The 14988-nt window shown below is 35.8% G+C and overlaps 1 protein-coding gene across 4 annotated transcripts in view; it reads left to right on the forward strand.

The window, feature by feature from the left end:
* The window catches only part of UBR3 (ubiquitin protein ligase E3 component n-recognin 3), a 244688-nt gene that overhangs the window by 211394 nt on the left and 18306 nt on the right, over positions 1-14988 (forward strand). For all 4 annotated transcript variants that reach the window (XM_040475340.1, XM_040475341.1, XM_040475343.1 and 1 more), the window contains 3 exons: positions 3281-3405; positions 8539-8646; positions 8767-8892. In XM_040475340.1, coding sequence (XP_040331274.1) covers positions 3281-3405; positions 8539-8646; positions 8767-8892 — 359 coding nt within the window. The remainder of the gene's footprint in view (positions 1-3280; positions 3406-8538; positions 8647-8766; positions 8893-14988) is intronic.

Genomic DNA, 14988 nt, shown 5'->3' on the forward strand with positions numbered 1-14988 from the left:
CTTCCCTTTGTCCTCCAGCCTTCCCGCTTTCTGAGCAGAGCTGTTAACTTATGACCTCCCAGCCGCTAAGTCGCGCTTGCTGTGGGAACACAGTCCGTCAGGCCCCTCCGCTTTTTGCAAGCCAGACTCGGGGGCTCTGCTTGGCCGGCGAGCCGCCCCTCCGCCCCGGCTCCCTCCCGCCAGTCCGTGGAGCGCGCACCGCCTCGCCGCCCTTCCTACCCTCTTCCGTGGGCCTCTCGTCTGCGCTTGGCTCCGGCGACTCCGTTCTGCTAATCCTCTGGCGGTTTTCTGGGTTATTTAGGCAGGTGTAGGTGGAATCTAAGTGATCAGCAGGACGCGCGGTGAGCCCAGCGTCCTCCTACGCCGCCATCTTCCCTCTCCAGATCTTCCTGTTTTTTTAAGAGTAAGGGGAATTCTTGACTTGTATAAGAAATATCCTATTTTTAAATGTCAGTAACTAAAAACTAAATAGGATAGAGGCAAACCAAACCTCTCTGTAGACCACAGATAGTCTGTGGTTCATAACCTTTCATCTTCAGCAATAAAGATTGCTTTCCTAGCCTCATCTATCAAAAATCACTACTTGTATTCTAGTTACAGTGGACAGTTTACAGTTCTTGTAAACCTTAGGCTTTTTCTGTGCCCTCAAAAAATGGCTTCATCTATCTGGAATCCCCCTTTCTTTACCTTTCCCTTCCCCCTTGCCTTCTTTATTATGGCTTATTTCTCTTCATCATTCAAGACTTAACTTTCCTCACTGAAATAAAAATCTTTATTATTTTTTTTTCTATGCCTTGCCCTTGAATTAGGTTAGTTCCTCCTCTTACTTTCTCCCAGTATACCATGTGTATGCATGTAGCCCTCTGTTTCTCTCTTCGTCTCTATCTAGATTGTAAGTTCTTATTGTCTTTATCCTGGCATATGTTCAACACCTAGGTGTTAGGACATTTAGAAATCCATTTAGAGCTAGTTTATAAGCACAAAGGAAGAGCACTAATGTACTCACATAACCAAACTGTAGGAGTTAAGGATAGTCTTGGGAATGACCAGAACCAGAACTTTGGATGCTGGCATCTTAGGTTTCTTGTCTTAATGGATCTGCTTTATTCAGTATTACTTTAGACAGTCTGCCATAGACTAGGAACATGACCTGTGACACTTCTAGACTCACATTTTTATACCTTCCATTTACCTCCAGTTACAAAAATCCCACAGCTGGCTCAGCTGTAAGTTCCCACCCCAAGTCATCAACATGAGTAAGAGACACGGCTTGCACGTGTATGCACTCACACATACTCATTTTAAAATCAGGGAAGATTTTCCTTAGGAAGTGACTTTAAGGTGTCACCTAAGAGTTAACCAGGCTTTGAGGAAGGAAAGAGTGTTTCAGCTTGTACAGAGACTCAGTAGATGGATGCAAGATATTTCTTTTAAAAAGATCAGTTTGGGTGCCTGGGTGGCTCAGTCAGTTGAGTGTCCAACTCTTGTTTTCAACTCAGATCATGATCTTCTGGTTTGTAGGATCAGGCCCAGTGTCGGGCTCTGTGCTGACAGAGCAGAGCCTGCCCTCTCCCTCTCTCTCTGACCCTCCCCTGCTCGGTCTCTCTGTCTCTCTCTCTCAAAATAAATACATAAATTTAAAAAAAAAATTAAAAAGATCAGTCTGGCTGTAAAAAAAAAAAAAATAAAAAAGATTGCAGGGGACTAAGAGGTGATGCACATAAACCACTGTGCAAGAAAGACTTAACATAGAAGACCTGTTAACTTTTGAAAGGCCTGCTTACAAGGTTGGCACTTAACTGGTATCTGGGAACTTTGATTTTGGAAGGGTCTCTACCACCCCACCGTCCACAGAACTGATGGGAGTGGGTCACTATGCCTAAACTGTACAAACAGTGGTTTATGCTGAACCCACCTGCTTTCCTCCTGGGAGTCTAAAAACCTGGTTTGTGCTAGGCAAAGGGTGCCTGTGTGAACTTCCCCCAGTAAAAACCTTGGGCACTCAATTTCTTAACAGGCTCTCCTGGTGTCTATATCTCACAATCTGTCATAACTTATTGCTGGAGGAGTTAAGCATGCCCTGTGCTAGAATACTGGTAAAGAACTCTGGATTTCATCTGGACTACACCCAATGTGCCTTTTGTCTTTGCTGATTTTACTTTATAGCTCTTGCTATAATGAATCATAGGACTGTATGTTGAGTCTTGTGAGCCCTCCTGATGAATCATCAAGCCTGGAAGTGGTCTTGGGGCACCCTGAACACAACTACTTAGGGCTGGAATTTTGGGCATAGGCAAGAAAGGATGGGATCCTGGTCTAGGATTTTAGAATTGACTCAAGATATTTTTAAAGTAGAATTGACAGGACTTGGTGATTTTTTTTCATGTGGGGAGAATGAAATAGGAAAGTATCAAGGATATCTACAAGTTTCTGACCCCAGCAACTGACTAAATGGTAGTATCCATTTATTAGGGGAACCGCATAATATAATAGAAGGAATACTGAATCTGCAGTAAAATCATCTATATGGGTTCGAGTTCAGACCTGGATGTTTATTAGCTTTGTTATCAGCGGCACATCATTTTGAAACTCAGATGTCCAACTGAGACTTATGAGGATTGAATGAGACATTCGAGGAAATTTTCTAAGTTATTAGCTGTATGTAAATATTACTTGTGATGTTTAAGCTACTATTTATTAAGTACCTAATATGTGCCAGAAGCTACCAGGCATTTTATGTATTGTTAATATTGTTTTTGCATTGTTATAGTTTTAAATTGAGTTTTAAAACTCAATTAGAGTGGCTAAAATACTGGGATTTCTTTTCTTTTTTTTTTTTAACTTTAGAAGTTTTGCATTATATATAATATGATACGATATGATATTCCTTATAAGGTTTATATAATATTAGAAGTGGATGAAGTGTTGGTTTAACACTGTTCTGAGACATCATTGTTAAGTACATAATGATCAGGAAGGGGATTTGCCAACATTACACAGCTTGAGTGGCATTAGCACTCTGTTCGTCTAAAACAGAGTACACTTTACGCTGTGCTAAAACCTCTCATTTACATATTCTGTGGATGAATAAAGGAATTTTGTTTTCATAATTTCAGATCAGGTGGGTAGCAAATATAATATCACCTTATAATTTCATTTTATTAGGTGAAGTGTTGAACAAAAACCAATTACATGTTCAAGGAAAGATGTATTTGTGAAATGATCTTGAGTACTAATGTCTAGATTCCAAAGAAATAATGATCCTCTCTTTCTCTTCTAGACCACTTCACCTGCATTGTGAAGGTGCTTTTCACCCTACTATACACACAAGCTCTTGTGGCACTTTCAGTTAAATGCAATGAGGAAGATAGGTTAGCCTGGAAACACATGGGAGCTCTCAAAAAGGTTAGTGTCTTGTCTGAATTTGTCATTTATAGCTTGGTGAACTCATTTAAGTTGGAGATATGAATGAATGAGATTAGATGTTTGAAAGGCAAAATGAGTTATTAATAGTATTTCCACTGGAAATGGAGCACCTTCAGGTTAAACAAAGTTAAAAATGTTTCTTTGGATGGTGAAGTCTTCTTCATCTATCTCTAAACCTTGGCCTTTGCCTCTTCTTATTTGGGCAGTTTTGTTTTGCTTTTGCTTGTAAGCCTTAAACTTAGAGAAGTTATGAAAATTGTACCAACGCAGTGAGTAAGTAATAAAATGTCTGCAGACTTACCTATTTTACTTATTTGTCATCTTTTCTTCTCCTTGCTCCTATTTGCAGTCAGTCCAAAGATGGCTTTTGATGTGTCACCTATAAATTTAAAAATCTTAACCTTTTCTTAATTATGCTTCTTTAAATACTAATTTTTCTGTCTTAAAAAAATGTGTAAGTTCTTACAAATTTAAAGTTCTCAAGTTAAAATTACATAAACAATTTTGAAAAATTGTCCAAGTTTAGTTAAATGTAAGTGTTTTCAGTGACTCGAGAACAAATGTGATACTATAGAACCGAAGAACTGACTGTGAGTGATTTGACTTAGAGGTAGGTAAAATAAGAAAACTACTTCAGGGTGTATTTGGGGAAGTTGGTAGGAAAAAATAGTAAGTGTAGTGTTAACTGAACCTCTTGATTGGTTTATAGACTCTTCAAGAGTTTCAAACCTCTTTGAAAGGTTCCAATTATCTACTTAAATCATGGGGCGCCTGGGTGGCTCAATAGGTTAAGTGTCCAGCTCTCAATTTTGGCTCAGATCATGATCTCACAGTTCGTGAGTTCCAGCCCCACATTGGGCTCTGCACTGACAGCCTGGAGCCTGCTTGGGATTCTCTCTCTCTCTCTCTCTCTCTCTCTCTCTCTCTCTGCCTCTCCCCCACTTGTGCTCTTTCTCCTTCTCTCAAAATAAACATTAAAAAAAATCACATCTACTTATGTCAAAGGAAAGAAAATCCATGATAAATACAGGAAATGTATTCAGTGTAATCTTTACTTTTATCACTAGTTTACTCCCAAACAATGATCTGGTGTAAAAAAAAAAAAAAAAAAAATTAATATAGTGTCACCACCAAGCTCATAATGTCTTAATTAGGGATATTGGTTGGACACTGAACCTGAATACTAGGCTGAGCTTCTGCCACTAAATAGAGCTATTATTTTTTTGGTCAAGACATAAACTTCCTGAACTTTAGTTTTCTCAAAGGTAATTGAGAGATTTGGAACATATAATTTATAAGACCTCCTTTATTTCTAAAATTCTCTTATTCTAAATTCTCAAAATGGATATATCTTTTCCCTTAGTGATTTTTCCTCCTTGTTCCTAGTTTGTTCTTGGATAATTTTGCCTTCTTCAATTTTCTTTCTTTTTTTTTTTTTTTTTAATATTCTTACAATTTCTCTGCACTGTAACCTGATATTTGGATTGTTAGTATTCAAATAAGGTATATTAGGTTTCTATGCTGTTTCATTGTTTACATATGTTTTCTTTAGTAAGCTGTCTAATGATGAAACAGTACACATTTAAAACATTTTCTGATATAATTTGGGTCTAAATCTATTCATCTGATTGTTTACTAAAATGAGACCTAATGACAGAAAATCAGGCAATTGTAAATCTATGATAGAACTAACTTAGGTAACTGTTCTATCAGTTTTCTTTCTCAATTTAATAATTGTTAGCTATGCAAAAAAACAGTTAATGAAACATTTAATGTAAGGCATATTCTTATCAGAACATAAATTTAGAAGTTTATAGCCATATAAATTGCTTTTAGCGAATAAAAACAGTATGATGTTCTCTTGGTTAGTTTGCCACATGTCACTAGCTTTTTCTGTAATAGATCTAAATATTTAGGTACACAGCAGATGGTAAATAATAGCAACAATATTACAAGGAATGAAATACATCATTGTGATTTTTTACTATTCTGCATCATTCATTCTTTATTTCCTTCTTCCTTCTCTCACCCCCACTTCTTTACTTATTTCCTTTCTTCGTTGAGTCTCATGTATTCATTCTATCCCTCTGTTTTCTTATCCTCAGGTATTGATAATTCCAATGAAAACAGATTTTTGCTGGCTGTAATCTGGCCTAGGGCAATAAAAATATAGGTACTATGTATGTATTTTTAAAGGGATATTAGAGTTAATTTGATAATAAGGTTTAGTTGTGCTGGAATAATCATTATTATAGTTAGTATAAATTGTGTTCTTTTGGTTACTAAAATTTCTCTTAAAAGACTCTTTACAACAGGATTTCATAATCTGAGGTCCTGTTGTGTTGTGTTGTGTTGTGTTGTGTTGTGGTGTTTTGCTGGGGATAGTAGGATGATAGCATCCAACATATATCCATAGTGTCTGTCATCCCCCAAATTTGAAGAACTACTGTAATTTAAACAAAGCATCTGCCCAACACATAACTGTTGGATCTCTCAACTCTCAACTCTTGATCTTTCTCTTTAATTAACTGCATACCTTTGCCACCTTTCCCATTGGATTCTTTTGATCTGATTCTAGGTCTTTCATCCATGGTCTCCTAAGTCCTCTTAAGCTTTACAAGCCTATTTGTAAATTCATATATTACGTATATAAAAATATGCTTTCTTAAGACATGTATGAAATAAAACTATTTTCTTGTCTAATAATCTGATCAGAAGAATTCTCAATACAAAAGAGTGAATAGTACATTATATTTAACTTTCTGATCTGATATAGTACTTGCCATGTATAAAAAAAAGTTCTTAAAATATATTTGATAATAATGACTTAAAAGCTGATTATCAGTCAATAATTCACCTGGATGATCTGAACATCATTTCTTATTATTGGAGGGTATTTTTTTCCGTAAGTTAGAAAGTATTTTGACTTGAAATACTCTTCTGTTGCTATGTATTCTGTGTATCTTTTACTGAAGAATATATTGAATTTAGAAAGATTTTAGGCTGAATTGTATATTTCCAGAAACTTTAATATGTGCAAAATCATGGTAATATTTTCTTTTGAGTCTTCTACATTTTGAGTTTAAGTGAACTCTGTTTAAAAACTACTCTGATTAAATTAATTGTGTTTTTTTCAAGTTTTTATTTAAATTCTAGTTAATTAACATATAGGATAATATTGGCTTCAGGATTTAGTGATTCATCACTTACATATAATACCCAGTGCTCATCACAAGTGCCCTCCTTAATACCCATCACCCATTTAAACCCCCATTGGGGGTGGGTCACATGATTTAAAGAGTGCGGTTGTAGAATCAGAACTGTTTTTGTAGTTTAGAATCAGGACATGATAACACTACATGGCTGAATGATATGAAAAAGAAGCAGAGGAGTAATTTAAAGATAATGCAAAGAACTTATTACCAAAAGAGATACATCTAGGCAAGTTCCAAGGTCAAAAATTCCAACAGTACCAAAAGAAATTCTATTAAGTAGGCAGCAGGTGTTTATTGCTCAAATTTTTGTTCTGCAAATGGATATATATAAAGTACAAAGCATAGTTCCTGACATTTTGGAATTTACTGTCTAGGTGAGGAGAGCATAATAACACAGGGGAAGACTAAGGATCGTCAAATAACAAATTCTAAAGATCGGACTGTTAGTGATTATCAGATGGTCAGGATAAACTTATATATCCCATAGTGTGTACTCAAATCTTATATTTTACTATGTAAAAAGTATAGTTAATGAGTAGAATAAATGACATCATTGCAAACTTATTACTGTAGCCCATTTTATACTTTATCTTTTTTTAAGAAAAAAATTTTTAACGTTTTTATTTATTTTTGAGACAGAGAGAGACAGAGCATGAACAGGGGAGGGTCAGAGAGAGAGGGAGACACAGAATCTGAAACAGGCTCCAGGCTCCGAGCTGTCAGCACAGAGCCTGACGCAGGGCTCGAACTCATGGACCGCAAGATCATGACCTGAGCCGAAGTCAGCTGCCAAACCGACTGAGCCACCCAGGCGCCCCTATACTTTATTGTATCTTGAAACAACCTCCAGTATCTCAGTGAATATAAAGAGAAACATTTGTATAAAAATTTATTGACATAAATTTGAATTTATAAATAGCCATTATTTTTCCTTTCTTATAAAAATATAGCATCATTAAGCTTAATTAATTTATAAGCTGTTATTTAATGTATCTGGATTTTCTTTATTAAACATATTGTAATGTGGTGCCTGGATGGCTCAGCCTGGGTGGTTGAGTGTCTGACTCTTGATTTCAGCTCAGATCATGATGTCACGGTTGTGGGATTGAGCCCCACGGGTCTCTGCACTCAGTGGAGGCTGCTTGGGATTCTCTCCCTTTCCCTCTGCCCCTGCCCTGCTCGCACTCTCTCTCAAAATAAATAAATAAACTTAAAAAACAACAACAACATTGTCCTATTTTATTTTTACATTAATTTTTTTAAAGAAATCCCATTCAAGGAATTTGACAGAAATTGTAAAAGAAAAAGTTTGTGGTCCATGTTATTTCATGCATGTATGATTTTACATTATAATGAGTGTATGTATATATGCTGCTTTTGGCCTTTTTCACAGTATTATAAACATTTTTTCATTCAGCTCAAATTTGTCATGTCATATTCACTGCTTATAAAATGTTCTATTGAGTTGATATGGAATAATTTAGGTAACTGCTTTACTTTTGTTGGTCATTTCTAGTTTTTCAGTATTGTAGTATTACAGTGAGTGTCTTGGGGATTTAGTTATTTTTTTTATTATAGATTATTTCCCTAGGAAGAATTTCCAGGAGTGGAAATTACTGAGTCAAAATATATGATTTACATATGTTTGTTTACTCATTCATTATATAATTTACGTCTGCCTTTTAAAGAAGTATTGCAATAGTTTTAATCCCATACCCAGTTTCCTTGCGAATCCAGAGGTGTGCTGTTGTACATAGATTTGGAGGACTTGAAGTTTACATGTGTGAAAAATAATGTAGTCATAATTATGCCCCTACTTATTAAGAAGTGTTCTTTCCAATGTAATTTTTTTTGAATTTTTCAGTGACTGATGGAACTAGTTTTTCATTTCTTCCAGAATGCATGTGATGCAGAAAAGTCTTATGAAGTGTTACTGAGCTTTGTGATAAGTGAACTGTCTAAAGGAAAGTTATACCATGAAGAAGGAACTCAGGAATGTGCAATGGTATGCTCTAGGTGTAGAGATTATTTGTTAAAAATTTAGATTTTGTTGCCATTATGAATATAATTTTTAAGCTATATCTATTAGAGAATGAATTGTTTAAATTCTCTTTTTTGACTTTAGGTTAGCCCTATTGCTTGGTCTCCTGAATCCATGGAAAAATACTTACAGGACTTCTGCTTACCTTTCCTCAGAATCACCAGCCTTCTTCAGCACCACCTTTTTGGGGAAGATTTACCTAGCTGCCAGGTATAATTTGGGGTAGTTATTTATATGCAGGACTGTCATGCAAGTGTATGTTAGTCTAACTCAAAAGGAATAAATACTTAGAACATTTACTATTAATGTTAGTTTTTTTGTATTTTAGCATCCACTCATTTTTATGATATTACTAATATTTGATATTAGAGCGCTTTTAGATGAGATCAGTGATAATAAATGCCCAATACTTGAATAGGATCATAGTATTCATATTGATATATTTAGCATTATTATCATATTGATAAATTAATCACTGATCATCATCTGCCTTTCTATCCTTTTAAAAGTTATGTTGATCAGAAAGCTGGTTGTCTGAAGACATGATGGCATTTATATAACTTTAGGACAGGAAAATGCTCAGTTTGTAGCCATTTAAGTTAAAAATTTGGATATATTAGTGGTTTAGCCTATTTCATAAAACTGTGGGTTGATGTGAGTAGGCAAGAAAGTGACAGAATGGGGAACCACTATGTTTATAGGATTATAATCCTGACATTATCTCCCATCTGTTTCCAGGGAATTTGATATTAATTCCATGGGAATTAAGACATTTATCATATATATGGCCTTTGAAGCCTGTAGTATATCAGAATTAAGCAGCTGATTGTTCTTTCTCTCTTAAGTAATTGACCATTGCATTAAATAGTTTGGATTGTTTGGTTTTTTTCAAATGATTCAAGATAAACTCTATACATTTGTCTTTGAAACATTCAGAATTTATGGACATTGAATAAATTAAAACTGTTCATCCATTAGATTTTCTTTCATAGGTGTTTTATTTTTAAATTTCAACTTAAAAGTGTTTTCTTCTGCTATACAGTAGTTGTTCCTTATCCATGGGGAATATGTTCTAAGGCTCCTAGTGTATGCCTGAAACTGGGGATAGTGCTGAACCCTATATATATTATGTATTTTTTCTCTGTACATAAATATCTATGATAAAGTTTAATTTATAAATCAGGCATAGTAAGAGATTAACAACTAATAATGAAACAATTATAAGAGTATACTATAATAAAAGTTATGTGAATGCTGTCTCTCTCTTAAAATAACTGTATTCACCCTTCTTGTGATGATGTGAGATGTCAAAATACCAACAGGATGAGACGAAGTTAGGTGAATGATGTGTAGGCATTGTGATGTAGTGTTAAGTTACTATTGACCTTCTAACTATATATCAGAAGATGGATCATCTGTTTCTGAACCACAGTTGACCACCAGTAACTGAAGCCACAGAAAACAAAACTGGGATAAGGGGGAACTACTGTCTGAGCATCTTCAAGCATGCAGGAGATTAATTTTTTAAAAATATGCTACTTCATTAATTTTTCTTTCTTCACATTTAAAGGCCATAGGCTGTGGCTCTTTGTATGCTTATTACCTTATGGTTTATTTTATCATTTGTTTTTATTGGAAGTTATTTTTCTCCCCTAAGTTGGACATTATCTGGAAGCAGAAGCTCTCGAACTGGGCATTGAAAGTTGGTTGGGGGTTGGGTGTACAGTGATGCCTATAGTAGAGCACCAGGCACATGCTTAGAACAGGGAAGGAATGCATCAGTTAGGAGGCCTGAAAGGAGCAGTGCTACTTAGTGTTAGAAATACATTAAGGGGAAAGTTGTAGTGAATCTTGAATTTCACATGAAGAAATTTGGACCATTGAAAGATTTGGGACAAAAATGTGACATGATTCAAATTTTATTTCAGGATGAAATTTCATTCTAATATTAGACAGATTTGAGAGTGTGAGGAATGGGGGGCCTGGGAACAGAAAAGCTAGTTGGGGAATGACATAATAGAAATAGAAGAGGATAGGGAGCAATTAAAGATTACAGAGGTGGAATAGTCAAGATTTGACAGCTAGTTGAACATGTGGGAGTCAAGGGAGAAGAGAGTCACACTGTACTTGGGTTTTGGGCCTCTGAGACTCGAACCTTTCTGGTATAGTTAATAGAAGGAGGAAGTATGGAACAAGTCTCTGGGACCTGAGTGAAAGAATTTTGCATATATTCAAGTTGAGGGGTTGGTTGGATATGGATATATTCAACTGAAGTGAGAAAAGTTAGATTACAACTTTAGGTAGAAGTTCTCTTTTTGTTTAGATTTCTGTCATCTGTGTAATCTAACTTTTGTAGATTTCACATTTTTTTCTTTGTGTCACTTTCATTTAATTTTTTTGGTTAGCGATATATTTATTCTCACAAATACTTTTATAATCAATTTGTCAATTTTCTTCCAATAGCCTACAAGATGTTAGATGAGAATTGCTTTGAACATGTAGTTTTAAGACATTGAGCATAGTTTATATGTCCATTCAGGGCTTCTTTTAATTTTCATAGAATTTTTAAATTGTCGTCTTTTTTATGTTTACTTTATTTCTGAGAGAGAGAGAAAGAGAGAGAGAGCACAAGGTGAGAGACCACAAGTGGGGGAGGGGCAGAGAGAGAGAGAGGGGGACAGAGGATCCGAAGCAGGCTCCGTGCTGAAAGGAGTGAGCCTGATGTGAGGCTTGAACTCATAAACTGCAAGATCATGACTTGAGCTGAAGTCAGATGCTCAACCAACTGAGCTACCCAGGCACTCCTAAAATTGTCATCTAAAGTCTGGAACATTCTTCATAAAGTGAACCCAAAAGGCTTTATGGTTTTAGTTTCTTTCTAAATGATGTGTTATTTCTGTGACACTCTGATTACTTCTTGCTGGTATAGAATACTACTATTAATTTTGGTGTGTTCTTGTAACTGGTCACTTGCTGAACTCTTACTAATTTGAATAGTTTGCCTGTTGATTCTTTTAGGTGCTTTATGTAATTATCATATCATCTGAAAATAATGAGAATGTTGTCTCTTTCCTTCAAATATTTATTTTTCTGTTATTGTCTTAATACATGTCTAGTGAGTATTTTGAACAGTGGATGTAACAGGCAGCATCCTTTTTTTTTTAAGTCATTTTTTTTTAAATTTACATCCAAATTAGCATATAGTGCAATAATGATTTCAGGAGTAGATTCCTTAGTGCCCCTTACCCATTTAGCCCATGCCCCTTCCCACAACCCCTCCAGTAACCCTCAGTTTGTTCTCCATATTTATGAGTCTCTTCTGTTTTGTCCCCCTCCCTATTTTTATATTATTTTTGTTTCCCTTCCCTTATGTTCATCTGTTTTGTCTCTTAAAGTCCTCATATGAGTGAAGTCGTATGATTTTTGTCTTTCTCTGACTAATTTCATTTAGCATAATACCCTCCAGTTCATCCACGTAATTTCAAATGGCAAGATTTCGTTCTTTTTGATTTGCCGAGTAATACTCCGTTGTATATATATACCACATCTTCTTTATCCATTCATCCATCGATGGACATTTGGGCTCTTTCCATACTTTGGCTATTGTTGATAGTGCTGCTATAAACATGGGGGTGCATGTTTCCCTTCGAAACAGTGCATATGTATCCCTTGGATAAATGCCTAGTAGTTCAATTGCTGGGTCATAGGGTAGTTCTGTTTTTAGTTTTTTGAGGAACCTCCATACTCTTTTCCAGAGTGGCTGCATCAACTTGCATTCTCACCAACAATGCAAAAGAGATCCTCTTTCTCCGCATCCTCGCCAACATCTGTTGTTGCCTGAGTTGTTAATATTAGCCATTCTGACAGGTGTGAGGTGGTATCTCATTGTGGTTTTGATTTGTATTTCCCTGATGATGAGTGATGTTGAGCATTTTTTCATGTGTCAGTTGGCCATCTGGATGTCTTCTTTGGAGACGTGTCTATTCATGTCTTTTGCCCATTTCTTCCCTGGATTATTTGTTTTTTGGATGTTGAGTTTGATAAGTTCTTTATAGATTTTGGATACTAACCCTTTATCTGTGTCATTTGCAAACCTCTTCTCCCATTCTGTCAGTTGCCTTTTAGTTTTGCTGATTGTTTCCTTCGCTGTGCAGAAGCTTTTTATTTTGATGAGGTCCCAGTATTTCATTTTTGCTTTTCTTTCCCTTGCCTCTGGAGATGTGTTGAGTAAGAAGTTGCTGTGGCCAAGGACAAAGAGGTTTTTGCCTGCTTTCTCCTGGAGGATTTTGATGGCTTCCTGTCTTACATTTGTGCCTTTCACCCATTTTGAGTTTATTTTTGTGTGTGGTGTAAGAAAGTGGTCCAGGTTCATTCTTCTGCATGTCGCTGTCCAGTTTTCCCAGCACCACTTGCTGAAGAGACTGTCTTTATTCCATTGGATATTCTTTCCTGCTTTGTCAAAGATTAGTTGGCCATATGTTTGTGGGTCCATTTCTGGGTTCTCTGTTCTGTTCCATTGATCTGAGTGTCTGCTCTTGTGCCAGTACCATACTGTCTTGATGATTACAGCTTTGTAGTATAGCTTGAAGTCCAGGATTGTGATGCCTCCTGCTTTGGTTTTCTTTTTCAAGATCTCTTTGGCTATTCGGGGGTCTTTTCTGGTTCTATACAAAGTTTAGGATTATTTGTTCTAGCTCTGTGAAGAATGCTGGTGTTATTTTGACAGGGATTGCCCATTTATGGGCAATTTATTTGATTGCCCATTTATTTGACAGGGATTGAATATGTAGATTGTTTTGGGTAGTATCAACATTTTAACGATATTTGTTCTTCCTATCCAGGAGCATGGAATCTTTGTCCATTTTTTTGTGTCTTCTTCAGTTTCTTTCATAAGCTTTCTGTAGTTTTCAGTGTATAGATTTTTCACCTCTTTGGTTAGATTTATTCCTAGGTGTTTTATGGTTTTTGGTGCAACTGTAAATGGGATCGATTCCTTGATTTCCCTTTCTGTCGCTTCATTGTTGGTGTATAGGAATGCAACCGATTTCTGTGCATTGATTTTATATCCTGCAGCTTTGCTGAATTCATGAATCAATGCTAGCAATTTTTTGGTGGAATCTTTTGGGTTTTCTATATAGAGTATCATGTCATTTGCGAAGAGTGAAAGTTTGACCTCCTCCTGGCCGATTTGGATGCCTTTTATTTCTTTGTGTTGTCTGATTGCAGAGGCTAAGACTTCCAATACTATGTTGAATAACAGTGGCGAGAGTGGACATCCCTGTCTTGTCCCTGACCTTAGGGGGAAAGCTCTTAGTTTTTCCCCACTGAGGATGATATTAGTGTTGGTTCATTCATATATGACTTTTATGATCTTGAGGTATGCTCCTTCTATCCCTACTTTCTTGAGGGTTTTTATCAAGAAAGGAGGCAGCATCCTTTTTTGTACCCTATCCTAAGAGACTTCTTTTAAGTTTCCTGTGCATTTCTTTTTGTTTGTTTCTTTTTTATTATTATTATAAATGGAATTATTTAAAATTATATTTTCTAGTATGTTGCTAAGATGTAGAAATCCAACTGGATTTTTGAACATTAATCATCTACATTTATCCACCTTGCTAATAAATTCTATGATTATTTGTAATAGTAGACTCTTGAGTTTCACAAGACATTTAAAAAAATTTTTTTAACATTTTGGTAAGCATGGGAATTCATCAAGAATGGTACCTAGTACATATTCCAGCACAACATTCTGCTCTCCACAGTAATCTTTAGACTTCCTAATTTGGTTAAATGTCTTAACCTAACACTATTTCTACTACCATGAGAGGGCTAATTATAGTAAACTATATGGTTCTCCTATATTTTCCCCTACTTAAATGCAGCCTCTCTTATTTATCCTCTAACTCCGGAATTCTTACAGAGGGACTTCAGGTAATTTTTGAATTCCATAGCATTACCTGTAAAATGTTTGTGTATGTGTATTTTTCTTAGAAGAAAATGGTTATCAGACTCTTCTAGGGGACCTTGATTATCACCACCATCCCAACATTTGAAAATCAGTGCTCTAATATATCTCCTTTAATTCTTTTTTCTCTCTTCTGTCAAACAATAGTTTTGCCATGAATATTTATATTGATAGCTAGCATTTACTGTATACTGACTACATGCTAAGCACTGTTAAGTGCTTTGCGTTTGAATTCATTTAAGTTCCAGAACAATTCTGAGATGGCTGTTATAGTCCTCACTTTACAGACAAGTAAACAGGCCCAGAGCTGAATAATCTGCTCAAGACTCACAGCTAGTATT

Source organism: Herpailurus yagouaroundi, unplaced genomic scaffold (assembly GCF_014898765.1).
Source record: "Herpailurus yagouaroundi ecotype Mexico unplaced genomic scaffold, PumYag 140, whole genome shotgun sequence".
NCBI lineage: Eukaryota > Metazoa > Chordata > Mammalia > Carnivora > Felidae > Herpailurus > Herpailurus yagouaroundi.